This window comes from Rhopalosiphum padi, chromosome 3, assembly GCF_020882245.1.
Source record: "Rhopalosiphum padi isolate XX-2018 chromosome 3, ASM2088224v1, whole genome shotgun sequence".
Lineage (NCBI taxonomy): Eukaryota > Metazoa > Arthropoda > Insecta > Hemiptera > Aphididae > Rhopalosiphum > Rhopalosiphum padi.
In genome coordinates, this window is record NC_083599.1 from 81,797,322 (window position 1) to 81,820,610 (window position 23,289).

At 33.7% G+C, this 23,289-nt stretch overlaps 1 protein-coding gene across 1 annotated transcript; it reads right to left on the reverse strand.

Annotated features, from left to right (window-relative positions):
* Positions 1-15,318: 15,318 nt before the first annotated feature.
* LOC132927041 (uncharacterized) lies at positions 15,319-17,216 on the reverse strand. The gene is made up of 4 exons (XM_060991496.1): positions 17,110-17,216; positions 16,937-17,026; positions 15,821-16,460; positions 15,319-15,762 (listed from the first exon to the last, which is right to left on the reverse strand). The coding sequence occupies exons 1-4, from the start codon at positions 17,214-17,216 to the stop codon at positions 15,481-15,483; spliced, it is 1,119 nt and encodes a 372-aa protein (XP_060847479.1). The 3' UTR covers positions 15,319-15,480.
* Between the last annotated feature and the right edge of the window lie 6,073 nt (positions 17,217-23,289).

Genomic DNA, 23,289 nt, shown 5'->3' on the forward strand with positions numbered 1-23,289 from the left:
GACATAACTCTTGTAGTTTGTGTATCAAAAAATTTTGAGATGTCACAAGGATTAGCCTTAGAATTTAGAAGAAGACTCGGTCAAATTGAAACATTAAAAGAACAAAACAAAGAAATCACAGAAGTCGCACATATTCAACATAATGAGAAATCTCTAGCATTTATAATCACCAAAGAATTATGCCAACAAACAACTACTTTTGAAACATTTTATAAATGCATCATTAATCTACGAACTTTTTGCGAAGAAAACAATATTACAAAAATCGGATTATCTAGAGTCGACAATGAACTTGATAAACTAAACTGGGAAAAAGTTCGAGCCATTATTAGGTACATTTTCAAAAATTCAAAAATAAAAATCATTATTTATGTCGACATCGAATATTCTGAAGAAGAAAAGCTCAAGATAATCGAAGAATTTCATAATGCTCCACTTGGCGGTCATCAAGGCGTGTCAAGGACAATCAAGCGAATCAAATTACATCACCAATGGAAAGGACTTAAAAGTGATGTTAAAAAATTCATAGCTTCTTGTCAATCATGTCAGCAAAACAAAAGCATGAACATGACTATCAAACAACCCATGGTAATTACAACAACAGCCAAAAAACCGTTCGAAAAAATATTTCTTGACATTGTGGGACCGTTAACAACAACAAATGAAGGTCATTCATATATACTTACCATTCAAGATGATCTAACCAAATTTTCAGCGGCGTTTCCATTAGTAACTCATGATGCTAACTCGGTAGCAAAAACATTTGTTGAAAAATTTATATGTCAACATGGCATACATGAATCGATTGTAACTGATTGCGGCACTGAATTTATGAGTAAAATATTCAAAGAATGCTGCAAGCTACTTAAAATAGAAAAAATGAATACTACACCATACCACCCACAATCCAATGGCGGTTTAGAAAGATCTCACCGAACTTTGGCAGAAAATCTTAGACACTATGTCAATAAAAACCAAACAGATTGGTATGATTATGTAGCTTTTGCTATATTTGTATACAATACAACAGTTCACACAACAACTAACCATCAACCGTATGAACTTGTTTACGGTTTTCCTGCTACAGTCCCTCACACATTAAGTCGAACACCGCAAGCAAGATATAACTACGATGATTATACATATTAATTAAAACAAAAACTTCAGGAAACATGTAAATCAGCCAGAAATAATATACTAAAAAACAAAGAAAAAGTACGATCAAAAAGAACTACAAGTAAATGTAAAAGTCGGAGACCAAGTATGGGTAAAAAACCACCAACAGAAGGGAAAGTTAGGACCAAAAATGGGTGGGCCCTTATACAATGTAATACAATTAAATAACAACGAAAATATAACAATTCAACGAGGCAGAAAGGAAATAAAATTACACAAAAATGAAATAAAACTTGCAAATTAAAATTCAATAATTCATAACACACATTGCAAATATAATAATTACTCATAAATTTGTTTATTAAAATATTCAAAGCCGTATTATATCATTTTGTTTTTCCAATCTTCTTACATTTTTCTTTCTTCTCATTTTCAGAATTGTTTTTGGAAAAACGATGGCAAATTCATTCAATCTAACTCCAATATACAACCCATCAGGAATCTATTTTCACACAATAAACAATTTACGCATATACAACTCTCATTGGCGCTTCTTAACCTATATTAATATTACAAACTATGATGAAAAATACAATAAAATCGGTAACATGATAAAAGATTTTTAAGAGTCTTGTGAAATGAGTAAATCCCTTGAGATAGATTCTTTACAACAACTTTGTTCCCAATATAATTATCAAGCTTATAACTTTTTATCAGAAATTAGTAGTAATAAAGAACATGTAATGAAAATTATAGATCAACCAAAAAACAATTACCGTACCAAGAGAGGTCTAATCAATTTAGTTGGGAGAGTATCTAACGTCCTATTCGGTGTATGTGACGACACCGACGCAGAATATTTTTACAGTAAAATAAGAGATCTTGAAATTTCAAATTCGCGCGTTTCTAAATTATCTGATGCACAAATACAAATTATGCAATCAATTATATCAAACGTAAACTCATCGCTATTAGAAATAAATAAAAATGAAATTAATTTAGCCGACAAATACAGTTATCTACTTCATGAAATGTAAGCAGAGAAAGCTGCAATAGGTATCTTAAATTTTAAAACAGCACTAGAAGAATCATTATTAAATATAATTTTAACACAATACGCATTTGAAACAGAAAATTTACTAAATATAATAAATATGGCCCTACAAGGTTTCGTTCACTCCAGTATATTAGATATAAATACCCTTAAAAACCAATTAAAAGATATTAAAATACAATTACCCATAGGAGAAGGCATACCAATAGATTTAGATAATTTAGGAATATCAGAATTGTTACGACTAATTACAACTAACATAGTATATATAGAAAATGTATTAATTTTCGTCATAGAAATACCTTTAGTTAACAATTATGAATTTATATTATATAAAAACATACCTTTACCTGTTAACATATACGATAACGACTATGTAATGATAGCTCCAAAATCTGATTATATAGCTATAGATAAATCTAGATTATATTACTTAGAATTAAGCGAAATACAAATATCAAAATGTAAACAAATGATGAATACGTTATTATGTACTTATGATCAACAGTTACATCATTTGGATGAATCCTGTGAGCTAACAATATTTAGAAAGCCAGGTATATTACCTAATTTGTGTAACTTAAAAAATTTTAATTTTAATTTTAGTATATGGCATAGGTTAGACAATACAAATTCTTGGATATATGTTACGATTAGGGATAATATTATAATTAAATGTAAAAATAATTCAGAAACAATTGTAGTAAGTATAAACGGCACAGGCATTTTAGATTTAGACAATCAATGTGAAGCCAATACTGATGACGGAACATTATTAATAGCAAAAAGAAAAATAACTACAAAAATGTATAAAGACTTTATTCCACAACTAGACGTTTCAATTAACTGGAAAACTAAATTAAACATTACAAATACAATTTAAAAAAATTCAAATATTCCAGATAGAGGTAATTCTATAGTAAAAAAAAATTTATTCAAACTAATAGAATACTCCAAATCACTAGAAGAATTAAAATACACAAAAACAAGTAGTAATGTTATGGGCACAATAGGTAATGAATTATACATAATTATAACAATAAGTATCATCAGTATAGGTTTAGTAATAATAATAATTTTATATTTAATAATCAAAAACAAACATTGTAAAACATCTAATTCTGTAAAAAACCCAATAGAAGGTAAGATAATATATGAAACCGTAGACAATAAAAATCATGAAAATCCATTGCCTAGAATAATATAGTTTGCAATAGGCAATGAACTTTCATTTAACCCCGGGGGTGTTAGGAACCCTTGCACACACACTTTAGATTAGTAAGCATATTATACAATAATATAGTAGTGTAAGCAATATGTGTATTTTTTTTTGTAAGCGACTGCGTCGCCAAGACAAGAACGTAGAATAAGCAAGAGTTAGTCGTGAATAAGTAGCCGATTCGTATAATACTGTGTTGTTAAAATATTCTTATAATAAAATAATTAACAAAATATTTTCTTAAAGTTAAACAGATTTTGTGTAGTGTTTTGAATACAACCCGTAAGTGAACGAACTCTTTTACAACATATATATATACCTTTTGGCCTTAACCGAAAGAGTATATAACAATATATTAAATCAATATTTAATATAAAGTATTTATAAATAATATTAATTATTCGTTTAATATATATTTAAAATAAATCTTTAATAAATAATTAATGTTTATTGTTATATTAATAATTTAATATAATTATCTAATAATATATTTATAAATATAAGGGGTATGGTCAAATGATCGAATATTAAAATAAGTGCTTGCAGTGGCTCGCACACTTCATTATTAATATGTTGGTGTAAAAATACTAATATAATGGGTGCAATAGTTATATAATATGGAATTATTGATGTGTACTAACTGACTATACTGAGTAGTAGTATTATTAGTTATTATAAATTAATAATGTGAGTATGTGACAAACATATTATTGGTACTGCAGCGGACTGAATTTATCGATATAAAAAATTGATACTAATTTATAATCAGGAATTTTTCCGTTTTATTTAATAATACTACGGAAAACTGCTTAAAGTGGAATTTTTGGTTAGTCCCATGTTATTCCGCATAATTAGACAGTTTTCACTGTACAAGTATTCGAGTACCTTAAAAATACTTATTTGGTAGTAGTTATTATAAATGCACATATTATATACGATGATATACCTATGGACTCTAATTTATAATTCCTACTAGCTGTATAGTAGCTGGCTGCTACTATACATATATATACTCAATGATAATAGCTTATAAATAACAAATAGTTTTAGCTATTATAGCTATTAATAGCCATGAATTAATATGAATTTTCTAGGTTTGCTCTCTGTAAAAAAAGTGATTTGCATGATTAGCTAATAATAAGTTATGTTTTGCGACGTACGTGGTATATACTGTATACGTCGTACGTATGAAATATTACAGACATTATAGTATTATTCATAATAATATATTGTTTTACGTATATTAATTTTAATTTAAAAATACCACAATGTCCACAACTGCAATCGCAAAAGTATACGACTAAGTACAATGCGTCAATACGGAGTGCAGACGCCTGACGGATAATATAATATAACGTCGGCTTCGTGGCAAAACCTCCTAAGTCACTTTTATCAAACTTTTCAGGAGGAGCAAAAAACTGTGGTAGGGTTATATATTTCACAATTGCATATTTTTTTTTTATATTATGTTAATTAATTATATTGTCGATTTAATTCAATGAAGAAAAAGATTATTTTTTTATTTTGTGTAATAGAAATTTGACTTACGAGTTTTTGATTTTACGAAATTTTGAGATACGAGGTTTTACTGTAACTTTTTTAAGGAAAACATTTTTATAATTCACACAAATAATTCATATTTTATCATAATATCACTTTATTAAAAAATAAATCACAACTGTAAGCTTATTCAAGAACATAACATGCCTAATTTCAGACTATTGTAATATCACTATTTTAAAATCTCAAACAAATTATATTAAAAAAAGCAACTTTTAATGTCATTTTAGTGTCAGACTTGATTATAATAATTATCACATTTAAATAAAATAAAATATTCAACAAATCTTAGCAAACTCAACAAATAAAATAATTTTTAACCCTTTAGTATGTTATTAATAATACAATTTAAAAATCTTTAATTACTTAAAAACTAGATCAAATCACAACTTCAGAATTTTTTAGTTTTATTGCTTGTAATATTATGAGGTACATTATCATAATATTGCCAGGTATGTTTCGGTAGGACACTCTTGAGCTGTTGTAGGTGTTCAAATTTCTCATTTTTAATTTTTATCCTATCCTTATACAACCTTTTTACTTGGAATGTGCCAATTTTTTTGTTTCTGTGGGGTAAATCCTTCCATTCATCATCATACATTAATTTGTACTGTATAAATGAGTCAGGTTTATATTTAAGACATCTGATATCTGTAACTGTAGGATCACCTTTAGATGAACCTGGTCTAATTGAGGTATAGTATTTAACTGGTGAATAATCATTAAAACATGAAAATTCTAAATATTTAACCCTATAAGGAATCTTAATACGGGCATCCTTACAAACATTGATATAATCAGTCGGTAAATTAATTTCTCTTTTTTTTAATTTCATTTCTATGGTATGATGAACACTATCAACTTCCATCTGTGTGTGTCCTTTTTCAAGAAAGTTTTGTGTAACTGTAACATTTTGGTCAATTGCAAACTTTAACAAGGCATTTGAAAGTATAGTATTTCTATTTTGATATCCACAACCATCGCTAAATAGTGAGATATTACTTAAAGTGGGAGTATTTTCAATCATATTGCTTAGATAATCTAAAACCATAGTAGCAAAAACAGATGCCTCTAGACCACCATTTGTTTCATCCCACAAATAACAACAAACGTCTGCAGTAGCCTGATTAAAAACAGTAAAATTATGCACACAAAGTTTTGTCTTATAGTACATAGATGAGGCTCTAATAAAGGGTGCTAATTTGACAGCTTGGACATCCATAGTTAATGAAGCATATTTATTAGGGTTATTTATGGCAAACTCTTTACTTAAATTTTTAGCATCTCTTGCTTCGGTTTTTCGATTTTGGTGAATATCATAATCAGCTTGAGAGATGTGACCATATTTAAACCCCTCACAAAGATCACAACAATCTTTCTTGGGTGAATATAAAGCAAGATTCCTTTTATCAAATTCTTGAAAAAAGTCAATTTTACAAATTACCTTCTTTCTGGTTTGGGCTAATTCAGATTTATAGGCATTATACAAGGCAGTCTTTGATTCAAACAATGATTCTAGATAAACTTTATTAGAACTGGATCTACAATAGTGAGATGGTAATATTGGCAATTTATTGAAAAAATTCATCAATTCCCCTTTTCCACCAGATAATCTTCCAACTTCCTTTTTCTTTTTTATAATTTCAGGACTTATATGTATTCCTGTACCAGATGAAGATTTAGTAATCCAATTCCTGACTGACCACTCATTCAAACAAAGTGTTTGTAGGAACATTTTTTTACAGACTTGTAATTTTTCATTATTAATGTTTAAAAAATATGAAATTGTATCTGCCCGTCTAGAAATATTAGTTCCTGTTTTATTAACTTTAGTAGGGTGTATCTGACATAGAGCTGACACATAAGTTTTACGTTCACACCATGTCATATTATCCCAAAATGATTTAAATAATTGTTCCCTATCATCGTCTTTGATAGTAAAACATTTTCTCTTAACTACATTTTTTTTACAGAATGTGGAATCACACCTTGGCCCCATTTTTCTGGCAGATTTATTTTCAGATAATACAAATTTATTGTCTTTATTTTTCTTCAATCCCTTATAATCTTTTCCTTTCATTCTTAAAAGTTTGTTCTTGTTTTTCATCCAGTCTAATTCATCACCAGTTTGAAAATGTAATTTTCTTTTTGCCTTGACAGGGTGAGGGTTATTGTCACTAATTTCAGTTTCTAACCCTATGTATTTAATTTATAACATTATAAATACCTAATTAGAAAACTAAATATTTTAATTTACAAAAATATATTACCTTCAATAATGGGAACATCAGATAAACTTAACAAGTTATTCAGAGTACTTATTTCATCAGCATTTTTACCATCCGAAACATTTTCACTACAATCAGTTTCTAATCATAGAGTATTATTATTTAATTTATAATTTTATAACTAATATTAAAACAATGAATATTTTAGCTTATAAAATATATTAATATATTATTGATCTAGTAAATTACCTTCAGCAATAGGACCATCAGATAAATTTAACAAACCACAGTTATTCAGAGTACCTATTTCATCACTATTATCAACCAAAACATGCGGTTAGTTTCTAATCCTATATTATTTAATTAAGTATAATACAATTAATATTAGAACACTGAATATTTTAGTTTATAAAATATATTAATATTATATTGATCTTGTCAATTATTACCTTCAGTAATAGGAACATCAGAAACACTTAACAAATCACAGTTATTCAGATCACCTGTTTCTTCAACACTTAAGTCATTAATAGTATCATCAAATTCATTTAAGAAATCTAAAATATCATCATCTCCCAGTAAAGACATGACTGAATACTAATGTATTATTAAATATAATTAATATGCTAAGTACATGAATATTTTAAATAAAAACTTCACATTTAATAAGTTACGTTATTAAAACAATATTCTGGACTCTGGTTAGGTTAGGGAGAATTAAAAATTCAGAATATTTTATTATTCTGTATTTTGATAAAGCTGGCAAAAGCAAAACCTCGTAAGTCGACTTACGTGGTTTTACTTTTGTCTATTGAGATACGAGTTTTATATTTTGTATGTTATCATATGAAATATTTATCATAAATTAGTTTTCGCGGTATCAAAATGAGCACAAAAATACAGTGCATCCAACGAAAAAAAAAAATCAATTTTTTCGACTTAGGAGGTTTTGCCACGAAGCCGACGATAATATTATTATTATTATTATTATTTACGAATTACGAGGCATTCTGATTCTGATAATCATCAAAATCATTTCGCTCGCTATAAATAAATTGTGTACATGTTAAAACTAATGTGAAATCCCGACACCATCGATATCATATTTATTATTAATAGCATAATATTACAAGAAAGAGCCAGATATTCTCGCAACACGGGTTTGACACTGTCACACTGATGTCTGATAGTCCGACGTCTACGGTCTAGTATAAGCCACTATAGCTGTTAAGGTAAGTACTATATTCTTTAATAATAGGCAGTATTAATTAAGTGTTCCATACTTTCCACTGGATATTTTATTTGTACAATTTATAAAATTCACATTTTACCTACGTCGCGTAAACTTTTACAAATTTAAATGCCTAATATTTTAGTGTTGCAATAAATAATCACTACAATCTTTATTTATGTATTTTGAAGTTTTAAAGTCAGTTTGGTTAGGTTAACACAAAAAAAATTGAAATAATTTGTAGGTGCATTTTTTTTACCTGAACAACTAAGTATTGGGAAATTGTTAGTTTACTCTTAATGATTTACTTAAGTACCCAAGTATTGATTGTATATACCTAGAATATTTTACAAATAATTGTTTTTATTAGTATTTTAAATTTGTTAACTTATACTTTGGCTTAGTTTTTGTCATGTGTCTGTAAATAAAATGTCCCTAAGTAAATCTACCAAACGTAGAAAATGTTTAAAAAGATCTGAAGAGCTAAATTTGGCAATAGAAAGTAATGATTTTAATACTAACTATCATTCTGTGGTTTGTCAGTCAGCTAGTACATCTTTAGAACATGAATTAATTCATGATGTTGGGAATTTAAGTAATGCTATAACTGAAAGTAAGCATAGCAATGATTACGATTCTTATTTAATGGTTGATAATAATATTCTGATTCCAAATTTTTCATCAGACTCAGATAATTACTCTAGTGATCATGATAATAGTGAAAGTATTTTAACTAATATTAAAAATTGGGCTGTTCAACACAACATTTCACATTTAGCATTATCTAATTTGTTAAAAGTATTAAAAACAAACCATAACTGTTTTCACTATTTTCCAAACGATTCTAGAACATTATTAAAAACAAATGTAAGTAAACAACCCTTACAAATTCAAGCCATAAACCCTGGTACTTTTTATTATTTTGGAGTAGTCAATGGTATTAAATCTTGTATTGGTAAAAATAATTTTCCTGATGATACTATTAAGTTACACTTAGAAATTGATGGCTTGCCTTTGACAAAGTCTACTAATAGTCAATTTTGGCCTATACTTTGTTGTATAAGAAATTTTAATTCTACTCAACCCTGTGTCTTTTGGTAGGTCTTTATTGGGGCCACAAAAAGCCTCTAGAAAGCAATATTTATTTATCAGAATTGGTTACAGAATTAATTAATTTATGTACTCATGGTATTGATCTTTCATTAGGTAAAAAAAGTTGTTGTTGAAGCCATTTGCTGTGATGCTCCAGGAAAAAGTTACATTTTAAAGATTAAAGGGCACACAGGTTTTTCTTCGTGCACTAGATGTAAAATTGTCGGAGTGTTTTTAGAGAGAAGGGTTTGTTTCCCAGATGTATTAAATGTTAAACGCACTCACAATGAATTTCTTGATAGATATGATGAAGATTATCAAACATCTGATTCTATTTCTATTCTATCTAAAGTTCCTGGTATAAACATCGTGCATAGTTTTCCACTCGATTACATGCATTTGGTTTGTTTGGGGGTTGTCAAAAAAAGTATTTTGTTATGGTTAGGTTGTATAAAAAACTCACCATTATCAATTCGTTTACCCAGTAAAAGTGCTAAGCTAATTTCAACCAGACTATTGCATCTCAAAATATGTGTCACGTGTGATTTTGCTAGAATACCAAGCGGTCTTAATGAGGTTTTGAGGTGGAAGGCCACAGAGTTCAGGACATTTATTTTATATACTGGGCCTGTTGTGCTTCAATCTATAATAGGTGAACAGTGTTATGAACATTTTATTTCCTTACATGTTTCTATGACTGTTCTTTTAAGTCGTACACATGAACGTTTATTAAATTTTATTGAAAAACTTCTAAATTATTATTTTATAAAATTTGGTGAAATGTATGGAAAAGAATTTATGTCACACAACATTCATGCTCTTCTCCATCTTATTGATGATTACAAACAATTTGGCCCATTAGACAACTGTTCTTGTTTTCCATATGAAAATATTATGCAATTATTAAAAAAAATGGTTAGGAGCAATGCAAAACCTTTGCAGCAAGTTATTAAACGGTATGAAGAACTGAGTATGTTTGGTAGACTTACAATTGATAAGAGTAAAAATTCAGATTTTTTTAAAAATATTCATTCTGTTGGCCCTCTAGGTGAAGGCTGTTCATCCCCACAGTATAGAATTTTTACTAAAAACAATTTTACTATTAAAATAAAGTCATTATCTGATTGTTATGTGGGTTATTATGATGCTTCAAAAGTTCACATTATGAAAGTTGTAAATATTTCTTACCATCCTGAGAGTAATAATAATGTGTTTGTGGTACAAATATTCAATACTGTAAAACCCTTTTATGTTACACCAATTAATAGCTTAAAGTTAGGTATTGCTTCTGTTTCAAATTTGTCAAATAACTTTTTAATATGCGATGTAAATAAGTTTGGTTTAAAAAATATACATGTTACTTAATACCAATGATAGTAAAACTAATAATAATACAATTGCTTTTCCTATATTACATTTTTAATACAAATAATTTTAATTATTTTATGTATGTAAAAAAATTTTTATTGTAATATTTGTTTATTGTTATTATTATATTGTATAATTAAATTGAACAGTTGCTGTATATAATGGAATATTCTGTTGTTCATTTTATTGATGAGAATACTGTAGAAGGTGTTCCTAAGAGCTGGGTTACGGAAAATGGGACATGTGCTTGGCCATGTAATCAAAACGATGCCCGTAAAATGATCGAGCATAAATATAAACCGAATAAACAAGAATTTAAATTTTATAAAATAAGAGAATTATGTTCAAACATAAGTAAGTTTTAATTTTGAAAAATTATGAAATTTAAAATGCATGAATTAATATACTACATTAAACATTTATTTGTATTTTGGATTTTAAACAATAACCTTATAAGAATTACATATTAATTTTAAAATATTCAATATATTAATAGAAACTTTAGCAGAAGCTCGGTTCAAAGCTAAACGTGCTGAGCTAACTTCTGACCTGTCTGATGACGATATTAAGATTAAAAAACAGCCTGTATCTGCAAAATGTCCTGTATTTTCAGGTATTTGTAACAAATTATATAGTTTATTTAATTATTTTTATTTTGTTTAATATTACTACAATTATTTAAAACAAATAATGTTTTAAAATTATTTTAATGGTAGGTATTAAAAATAGGATCTAATGTTTCTTTTTTTTCTAGATTCTGATGAACAAGAAATTATGGCTATACCACTAGTACATGAAAGTAAAAACGGAAAAAAACAAGGTTAGTATCATAATAATAATAATAATGAAAAAAATTATTCAAATGCCTATAACCAATGTTTCTTTTTATTCTAGATTTTGATGACAATGAAATCATGGCTATATCAGTACATAAAAGAAAAAACAAAAATATTCTCGGTTAATATCATCATAGTAATATAAAAAAAAACTATAATTTATTTAAGCCATAACTTAAAATAATTACTTATATAATAATTTTTGCCTAAAAATAATGTATTATAGTGAATTATTTTAATAAAGTATATTTATCCTTAATAGAAACAAAGATGACAAAAATTGTCAAACATCATTTAGAAGAATTTGAAAAACCCATTAATGATGGTGAGTATTTTTTTTTTAGCCAAAAAAATCTTATGTATATAATATCAAATATTTTTAGATACAATTTATTATTATTCAACAAATTTATTTAATTCAAATAATCAACTTTTTAAATTCCAGATTTTAAGTCAAGCAGTAATATGGCATCTGAACATAAATTGAAAAATCTGAAATATAATCAAGAGGTATTTCAGGGTTTCAAGGTAGATAAGTTTAAAAAGCCTGGATGGTCACCTTCGCCAAATAAAATACAATGTATACTTTCTCCAAAAGATAGTGAACAATGGTCACCTTTTAAAAATAATTCAGGTACAATTTATATAGTTATTATATATTTTAATATATAGTTAATTTGTTGTATAAATTGTTTTGCGATTTTGTGATGAATAATTAATAATTTTTAGATCAACTTGACGCGGCCCCGCGCAAAGACCGTTTGAATTCAAACGGCATTTGCGCGGATAGCCTCGCCGTGGACCCTCTCTCAACCACAAGTTGACGACGGACGACGCCGACGCGCGACGATCCGCGTTGGAACGTCGGACACGACGCGACCGCGAACCGGCCCTAGACTAATCAGTCACTTTTCCACCGCACCGTACGCGACACATCACCCCTCGCCGTACTGTGCCCACCTGCATCACATACAACAGTATTTTTTTTATTCACTTTGGTGTTTTTTTTTTGTGATACTTTTCTGATACCCCTTACGTGAATAAAACCACCCGTTCACTTCCAACAGACTTGTGTTTTTTTTTATTTCTCTCCCGTGCTCCCCGTGTGCCGTTCAACAACCATCCTACGCTACCGTGACAATCGTAGGTACGCGTCAAACTTGTACTGAAGAATACAAATACTCAAAGCAGTTTTAAAAAAATTAATCCTGACTACAATGATGGTAAAATATATAATAATAATTTTTTAAATATCTATGCTGTGGATAATTTAAAAATATATTTAAATATTTACAGCTACTGAGAATTTAACTTTTAAAAGAAAGCTTTCTTACGAAAGTAGTTCAAAGTCAAATAGCTTATTGTTTCTGGGCAATATTTCTGATAATTCTGAGAGTAAAAAACCAAAATCTCCTTCAGTTAGTGCTGAATATACTGGTAAGAATAACTAAAATAATCTGTTTGATGATGTTGATAATTTTATTACCTACAATTTTTCTAAATTTTTAGATAGTGAATTCAAAAAACAGATATTACGTCATATAATGTATTTTAAAGTTGAGCTACAACATATACTATCCAATCAAAATGAAAATTCTGAAAGATTGCTGTCAATTGAAAATCTATTGGAAGGAAAATCTAAAAATTATATGACTAACTTAGAGACTATTTGCATGTCAGATTGTCCTTTGCCAATAGACAGTGAAATAGACTTAAACACATTAGAAGACAAAGTTTTAGGAGATTTGGAGTTTAAAAATAATTTGGTAAATACAAACACTCAACTATTATTATTATTACTAAAATGTTGTATTTTTTATATTATAATTATTAATTGTCAATGAAATTTCAGATACACGAGTTATCCTGCGTAGGTGGGAAAAATTTGAAATCAGCTGTTAAAAGAATTATGTCTAAACTATTTACTAATAGTTTTCTCTCACAATATTCATTTTCCGGGAAGAAGGGGAAAAAGAAATTTTGTGATTTATTTATTCTTCCTATAATTTTAAGTAAGTGTTCAACTTGAAATTGTATATTACTTCAAATACTTAGTTTTAATTTTTGGAACAAATTATTAAGATAACAAGCTGTTTGTATTTACTTGCTATAAAGACTGTGCATAATATATTAAACAGGTTGGTTAATTCTTTAAATGCTAACAATCTTTTAGCAAACAAATAAACAATTATTTAAAAATGTCCTATTAGAGATTTTTAAAAGTATTATAATACAGCTAGTGTACTAAAGCTAATTGAGAACACTCAATATCTCTGTGTAGAGCCCTGCAATTTTAATTCTATTTTTAATTGTTATGACATAAAAATATACATTCTTATGGTCCATGAATTTTTTTAAAGTTAAGAGGCCGTTCTGGTAGCGAAAAATCGACCGTAAAAACATGCTTTCGTACTTCCCATTTTCCTCAGCTTTCAGTGGCTTTAACATAATCTGTAGCTTTCGAAGAAAACTTCCTATAAATTATATCATAGACTGTATTCTTGCACGACGTAGTTGGTCGAAGTTTACAAACGCGACCAAAATTTGACGCCGTGAGTCGACTTCGACGTTCAACATGCCAAATTTGTGAATTGGCCTGATCTCTTGTTTTTTCTTCAATGGCTAACCGTTCATGTTTGTCCAACCGTAAGGCATTAATGAAATTTTCTTTCGTTTTTTCTAGTTCTTCTTTTGAAATATTATCTTCCGGTAATGGTACAGCTAAAAAACCATAATGTTGATCCGGGCCATTATTATACCTTTTTTCCGAATTTCCAGGAAAAAGAAGTTTTTTAGATTTTGGCTGACATCTTTTCTTTTCACTCGATGCAAGAAATTTTTTCCCTATTTCCCCTAAAAAAAAACATAAATGTGTAAATGATTTAAAAATATTAAAATGATTTAAAAATAATGACTTGACATTTTTAAATACATATTTACGTTTTAAAAAATGTACGTTTTATAGGTGCCTATATCATTTTTCTTTAAATATTAATATATGTCATATTATTATTTACCTGGACTTATTTCATCGACCATATTTTTATGCATTAACCGGAGAAACTTTCCACCTGAGTTGCATGATATAACCGCAGCTTCAACTCGAGCATTATATGAATTTCTTTGGGAATAATTTATTCGTTTACCCGCTAAATATTTATTAATTTCACTATTGAATTGTTCACATACGTTATTGTCAACATTCATCAGTAAACTATCAACATTTACTACTAAACGAGATATTAATTGGGATATATCGCTCACAAGCCCTGATCTTTCGGCATCTTCGATCATATTTTTTTCATTTCCTTGCGAACCCTTACAAAAGTATGATTCACATCGATCATGGGCTCCCAAAATGTGTCGAAAACTGTTATTTATATCTTGTCGTAATCCTTAAATAATATAATAATATTATAATACTATAATTGTGTTAATTTATAATGTTATCAAAAAAAAATAATTATAATAATTAACTTGCCTACTGATTTTTAGTAATCTGTTTGGCCTTGTAAACTATTACGATACTCAATTGCCTTAGTTATTGAAAATCTAAAGCGTAATATATTTGATTTTAAATGTTTTCTTAACGAAATCGGATACTTGGTATTTAATGTCATAGCTACTAATTTTGTCCCATAATTTCGCAATAAATGGTTGCGACATTCTATTTTTATGACGGGTAGTCTAGGTCCATAAGGCATTATTTCAGCTAATCTTTTTGTAACGCTTGAGTCTCCGTCTCCTATGCATTTTTTCATTATATTTATAAGGAATTAACTAAAATTATATAGTTGAAAAAATATGCACGATTGTAAAACGTGGAGTAGCTTACCTATTAGTTTATTGTATTTTAGACCATGCATTTCTAAACTCTGTTTAAACCCATCAGCAACACCATCAGCTTCCATACTTGTAGCACCCTTTTTCCAATTTAAAAAACATGTATGTTCAGGTGGATTTAATTTTTTATTTTTCGCCCTCTGGCAAATCACACAAAACCGATTTCTAATGCCCACAAATAAAACTTTTTTCGATCTATAACCAATTATTGTTGCCTGAAATTATGCAATGTAATATTAAAATTTATAAAATTGGTATATGTACATTTTTTACCACTCCAGATAATGCATCATATTTAATCTTATAACTGCGTTTAGACCATTGTCCATCTGCGACAACCGTACACATAGGAATTCCATCAGTATCTACTGATCCCGCTTCTATTGCTAAACGACGTTCTTCATCACCAGCGATTTTCATTTGTGCTTCTGCGACATCATGAATTCTTTTGTTGATAAATCTTTGAACTAATACAAAAGTACATGACGCCATACATGGAATATCCATTGTCGCGCACAATTCTGATAATTGCGTATATCCAATTCCAGCTGATATCGACCCAGCAACGGCGGCTTCGTTAATTGGTAAATAACTTTCCGGTTTCGATTTTTCCGAGTCAATAAACATAATAATATGACAAATATCACATTTAAGTTTAAAAGTTGATCTTAATACATGTTTTTTTTCGGAAATAAACGTCATGTTTAAAAATGAACAACCAAATGGTCCTTTGTGATCACTATTTTTAATTTGATAAAAAACGTAATTCATATCTACTATTCGTCTACCGGAGTTTTCATATCCAACATATTGATTACTAGATATAGATTGTTCACACACCAAATCATGTTTGTGAAAGGTTTCTTCAGTAACCAAATCATTAATTTCAATGTCTTCCGGTTTAGTTATTTCACTAGAAAAAATTTGAAAAAGCTATATAAAACTAATAGATTGTGTTTCATAAAAATCACAGGCTCAATTTCAATTTGTATTATTATTATTTTGGGAGGGGGTGCAGCAGCTTTTGATTAATTTTAGGATAATAGTGTGACATATGAAAATAATAGTTAGGTATTAACTATAAATTTATCAAAAATCAAATACAATATACAAATTAAACTTCATTGAAAAAATAAACAAATAAATATTTGGCATGTTATTGTGCAGTCAATATACTTAAACACTATAAACTCAATATTTATCAATATAAATTGAAATTGAATTGCTTTTTACAAAATAATAATAATTATAAAATTATAAAAAAATACTTAGGTAGGCACAATTTTATAAGCATTTAAACTTAAGGTCCACCCTAGTCCCCTAAACTGCGCCTATGCATATAATCTATTTAAATAATACATAATATATAATTATAGATTTAAAGCTTACCTGTTTGTTTCCCTTGATGAACATGGTGGTTGATTATCAGCACCTAAGAAAAAGGGTTCCACAACAGGTTCTATTACCTCAGAATCGTTCCTTGAATTAAAATAAAAATGAATTATATAAAATTATATACTTATTTAATTATTAAAAAAATTATTTATGTTTAATTTAAATACTTGTTTTGGTTGCGAATTCCAAAAAGGTCCCTCATTCGAGAACTCAGGTTTTTTTTTAACGATAACTTCTTTGATTGATATCGTTTTTTATTTTTTGATGGATCCATTTTATATTAAAAATACGATGAGTACGTAATAAAATAAAAGTTAAGTGAGAATCCGGGGTCATCTTGATTTTAGCTCCACCAAGCCTCAGGTCTATCGGTTTACTAAGCGTACCCTTCAGCCAGATAGCCTGCGACTTGGCCGCCGAGAAGGTGAGTTTTCTCTTATCCGCCCAGTTCGATGCTCTATCGAGGAGAGCTTTCGCTCTTGCCGTTAATTCCGGGCGATGTTTACCTGACACTAGTAATGCCAGATCGTCTGCATACGCAATCAGCTCTGTACCGACGGGTAGTTCCTCGACCAAGAGCGGGTTGACTGCATACTTCCAAAGGTCCGGACCAAATTCTGATCCCTGGGGTACTCCCATGGTCAAGGTCTTTGTCAGGTTCTGATCGCCCAAGTTCATGTGTGCACGTCGATCAGAGAGGTAGCTCTTGGTGAGTTCTATTAGTCCGTCACCGCACTTAGCGGATTTTAAGTCCTGAATGAGCTGTGCCCACCAGAGGCGGTCGAAAGCCCCCGTTATGTCAAGGAATACACCCAAGACATACTTTTCCTGTCTCTGATTCGACCACTCAAGAGCGCGGCTGATCGCGTCGACCGTCGAGAGGTTCCTAGTAAAGCCGTATTGCCTGGTCGACATGTGAGGATCCGTATCTTTACGGATCCTCGCCACAATGATATGTTCCAACGCCTTAGCTATCACCGAGAGAAGGCTTATCGGTCTGTAAGACTTCGCTTCGGACGGATCTTTCTCGGGCGCCTTCTTTATCACGACCAAGGCCGCGTTTTTCCAAATGCCTGGAAATACTCTCGTTGAAAGCGAGGTATTAAACACGTGAACGATTTGTTCGTTCAGGACTGGCCAGGCATGTCTTAGTATCCCAGCTTTTATTCCGTCCAGTCCTGCGGCCTTGCTAGTTTTCATGCGCCATATGGCCGCACGTACCTCAGCGGCGTCGCATCGTACGATTGGGTCGGCTCTCACATTTATCCCGGGATCCGGCAATGCGAATCTGCCCACGAGAACCCCGGACTCTCTTCGAGTGGCCATCTGTTCGGCCGACTCGTTCGTATCGCTATCCGCAGGGACCAGCTGTTCAAGTAGTCTTTCACCGGTATCCCTAAGCGTACTAGTATACGATCAATCTATTTTTCGTATGGACGCTGGAATCGTTTCAGATGGGCGCTTCCCACCTGCTTTTAGCCATTTAAAGACGGGTCCCCAGGGTTCGTTATTTCCTGAATCTGTCACGAAGTCCCTCCAGAATTTCCGTCTTGCTTTAAAGCAATTTCTATTGTGCTTTCTTTTAAGGATTTGATATCTCCTTCTAATGGCTCTCTTTTTGAACGGATTTCGTTCCGTTCTTGCTCTCACTTTCCAGCGTCTTAAGTTTGCAAGTCCCCGATCTAAGTCGTGGGACCACCAGAGAGGCGGTCTAAGCCTGCCGACCTTGGCTTGATTCATGTGGGAGTCGCATGCCGTTTCGAGTATTGACATAAGTGCATTCGCACAGGTGTCTACGTTCGGGGATGTGAGTTCAATCGCCCGCGCATCTCTAAGGCGTCTCAATGTCTTTCTGAATTCAATCCAGTTGGTGTTCCTTAGTACATAACGTTTCCGCACGACATTACCCGTGGGCGGAAGGGCTCTCGGTCGCCTTAAAAGGCTGAAGCCGATCACCGCGTGATCGCTTGACGTAAGGTCCGGTGATACCGTCCAGTCCACCACCCTACGCGCCGCCCATAACGATGCGAGTGTGATGTCCAGGTTGGCCGCACCCCTGTTCCTAAACGTCATAGGCATGCCCGGCTCATTCATAACTTTAAGGCCTCTACGGCTTATCAGGTCCAACACAATGTCTCCGCGGTCATCCGAGACCGTGTCGTGCCAAGCCGTCGACCGAGCGTTCGCATCCGCGCAGATAAGCACGGCGCCGCTGATTTCGTCTAGGACGGAATCCAGTGCGTCGACGTGTATCTGGGTGGGATCGGCGAACTGGAAGTACGTCGATATTAGCGTAACGCTAAAATGCTCTATGGTAAGCGTGGCCACGGCTATATGTTTAGTACAGAGCTGACGAAGGGCCAGGACTCCGATGTTAGGGTTCACGACCACTATGGCGGCACTGGGGCGCTCAGTTGTCGCTATCACCCTCAGGGGAAATCTGTCCAGCAGATAGACCCCATTTCCATCGGTCGCTGGTTCTTGTATGAGAACAATGTCCGTTTTTAACGTTACCAATAATTCGTCTATTTCATGCATTACGGTCTGCGACCTCGCAGCATTAATTTGAAGGATTTTAATTGGCGTGTCAGGTGGTTGAGGACCAATCACCCGGGCAAGACTGCTAGTTCCATGTCTGGTGGTGCACCTAGACGGTCCTGCCGTTCCTTGCATAATATCAGGCTCGTTGCAAGCTGGCGTGTGTACGAAGGCGCCATCAGAGCTGTTAATCACAATGTCCGTAACCAGGTCACCGAGAATGGTCGGTTTAGAGTTTATATCGCGCGGAACATTCGCTCCGGCTTTGACCTTTCGAATACGGGCGAGTTTTCGTCTTTTAAGACTCCGCTTTTTCTTTCGCCTGGCCTTTGAGGCCGAGGTTTTCCCAGTCGCGGTATCGCTGACCGGGGTAGCGATAACGCCACCGTTAGAGCAGCAGGTGTCCATCGGGCCGCTCAGCACCGATTCTGTTCCTAGGAACGACGCAAAAAGGGGAGACCCAAAATCCGAGATTCTCCCCATGGGTGTCTCTGTTATTTCTTGCATCTATCATAGGTGGTCTGTATAGGACGGTGTCGACCAAGTCACCGAACTCCCCATAAACCCGGGTAGCGGTCCGAGGTCTGTCGCCACCTCGAAAGACGCCAGAGTCTTGGAGCGGAGTGCCAACTCTAATCGGGCGCGGGCCGGAGCCGCGCGCCCGACCGTAGCTTCCTTCCACCGGAAGCCCGCCTGCCGGTGTCCAGAGCACCGGCTAATTGCCCCTCATCAGTCCCAGTACGACCGAAGAAGGGCAGGCAAACGGGTGTCCGGGCGTACGGACCCTTGCGGACACCCGCACAAATGCCTTGTTATTTCAATAGTTCTTAAGAGAGCGATTTCGTTGCCGATCGTCGATCAGTCGAAGTCCGCTCCCCCGGCTTTGTCCGGAAGGAGAAATCCAGCCCGTTCATTCGGCGGTCAATCAACGGGTGCCGACGATCCTAGGGACCATGACCGCCCGCATAACCGTCGATTCAGGGAGCCCATCCTGGCCGTATGGGTTGGTTTCCCCTTTTTATGGTACCTAGTACCCAGAGTTTAAGAACCAACTCCGTCAGAAGCCCTCGTTTCTCCGGGCCGCCGCGGTCGGGGAGATCAGCCAGCCGATTACTCAGCGTGAGCCACCCGAGCGCCGCGACATCGTTTTCACAAGTTTTTCTCCGGTAGGTTTGCTGTCATACCGGCCCCTGGGTCCCGAGGGACCCCTGGTCCGTTAGGCAGGCCGCCTGCCGTGTGTGCTTCGGTCCGGCATCGCGGCCTTCACCCCGCCCGGGGACGTGCGCTCCATGTCATTCCAGCGAGTTCTTCCGTGGAGGTTGACATTTTGCCCCGCCCGCGGTTGGAGGCTCCCGTCGGGATTACGGACCTAGGCTAAGACGACACCGTGCTCCCGGGGATGTTCAAGGTGCCCTCCGGTCACCAATCGGTTCTAAGGCTTATCGGCTTCGAATTGTGAGTTGTGACGCCATCGGCCCGATAGCGGACCCTTAGGTCAGTGCGTTCAAGCTAAGTTGTTTCCCACCGGCTGCATCCGCAACTTTTCTCCTGGTGGCTAGCACCTGGGCAACCTATAGCCGTTCAGTTGTCCGTGGATTCATTGCGGATGAGCCAGTTGTTCACGCCTTAGGATTTCTTAGTGTGTCCGACCGGAGGCCTCCCACGTGGAGCTCCGGTCGTACCCATCAAGAATATATGCTACCGGTGTCTCCCTTGAGACGAGTCACGGCCCGGTCTGGTCTTCTCCATCGGATGGAGTCGGCCTCGCCGCAGGCTTTCTCTCCCCCTTCAGCTAGTCTTCGCTGGCTTCACAAATTCCAGCTCCGGCTAGCTGTCAGCAGGACTGTTGGTTTTTGGGGCGAGGATTGGTCCCGCAGCGGTGAGGGTGGTCACCCGCCCGTGGGCGGGTCCCCGTCCAACAACGCTCGGCCTTTCGCCCCCATGTGTGATCAAATTACTATTAGAGTCCCATCCTCTCTTTCTTAATCAACCCCCGAGGCGACAGGTCCTTTGGGCGGTGTGCCTGCGGGGAGATCTGCCACCGGCGCACGCCGTCCGTCAAGGAATCGAAGGCAGCTCACAAGCGCATCTTACTCCAGCCATTCCAGGACGGCTGATATGCGGGCACTCAGTGGAGTTCCACCGCCGACTCCTACTAAGACACGATGGGACGGGGAGCAACCCACCCAGCGGAGAAGGTGAGTCCAACGCCCGGACCATGGTCTCCGAAGTTCCCTGACGCTCGGGTTATTTTAATTTAAAGGGACCGGCAACCCTTGGCTTATACGGTTAGCCGTAGGGCTAGCGGATTCTAGTCCGTCAACTACTTTCCTGCTAGCAATGTCACAAAACCATCATGTCACGAAACCGATTTATCGTTTGTTCCCTTGGCTATGGTTTCATTTCGACCTCACGTCTGTGGTCTTAGTAGCGGTTCGACAGTGCGTCGCATCGACACGGCCATAGGTCACCGTCACAGCAGCCTGTTAGCTTATGCGCAGGGCAGGCGCAGCAGCTAAGCGCTGGGAACACTTTGCCATCCTGCGCTCCTCACTAACGGTTACATTTGGAGGGCCTACCGGGACGACACGAGTCGCACCTCAAGTTCGTCGCTCGGCCGTGGCCGTTTTCGGGAAATGACAGCCGTTAGCCACCCCCTGTATCGGGGGTGTGTACATCTACCACCGCGAGAAGGTCGCTGTCAGGGCGAATACGCAAGCCCCCTTGCGTACCTGGCGAAAACCCCAGCACCAAAACGTTCGGATTTAACCGATACCGCCCGGATGGCTGTTGTTTCGCTAGACATTAATATTACTACAGTTACGTAATTCAGTTTTTAATAGAGGAGTTTGCATTTTTACCATCCAAATAGACAGTAGCGTATTTTGTATGTTTTTTTGGGGGGTGTCCAAATGATAGAGGTACCTATATACTTATTTGTTAATTAGTTGCAATATTTTTGTTTTACATCTACTACCATAAAGCTCATAATATACTCATCAAATATTCAAATATTATTATTGTTATTTTTAATATTGTTACCTATTATTTATTGTTATTAAATATTGTTATATTAAAAAAAATACTAAACGTAAGATCTTGAAACTTTTACTTAAATGTTTGAATATTTGGGAATATGGTATACTGATACTATTGTTATTTGTTTTTGTTGTAAATTCAATAATTATATGTTTTTATGCTACACACAATAACACACAAACACCAACTATCATGCACGTGCTCATATTGCGTTAATATATATATATAAAATAATATATGCCAACTATCAATTAGTAACAGGGCTCGGGACTTGATGCATTTTGCATATTTGTTCGGAAAATACACATATTATAATATGTACTTGGATATTTTTTTATTTTTTTCTGTAAACGCATATTATTAATATGTATATAGGTTTATACTGCACATTTTATCGATAATACATACTAGGTATTTCGACATTTTTACGTGCATATGTAAATATGCATATTTTCAAGTTTTTAAGTACATTAAGTCCCGAGCCCTGATTATTAATAACCAATTGTCAATTTATCATTGTAATTTAATATTTTTGAAAAATTAACTATTTGTAGTGTAACTAACTTCGGAAATTAATTTTGGTTAGGTTAATAATCTGTTTTTTTTTTATTTATTTTCTAAACAAGTTTTCTTAAAAAATGTGTACATTATATATCATGATAACATTTGTATACATATCATTATTTTCATACAGAATTACTTACAGTTTACTTACTGATAAACTAATTAATTAAAGTAAAAATTATTATGTAGTGACCAGCTTTCTAAGT

Coding starts and splice junctions, on each gene's coding strand:
- LOC132927041 (XM_060991496.1), bottom strand. CDS start 17,216: ATGGATCCATCAAAAAATAAAAAACGATATCAATCAAAGAAGTTATCG. Junction 17,027..17,109: donor GGAATTCGCAACCAAAACAA/GTATTTAAATTA, acceptor TTTTAATTCAAG/GAACGATTCTGAGGTAATAG. Junction 15,763..15,820: donor ATGATGCATTATCTGGAGTG/GTAAAAAATGTA, acceptor GCATAATTTCAG/GCAACAATAATTGGTTATAG.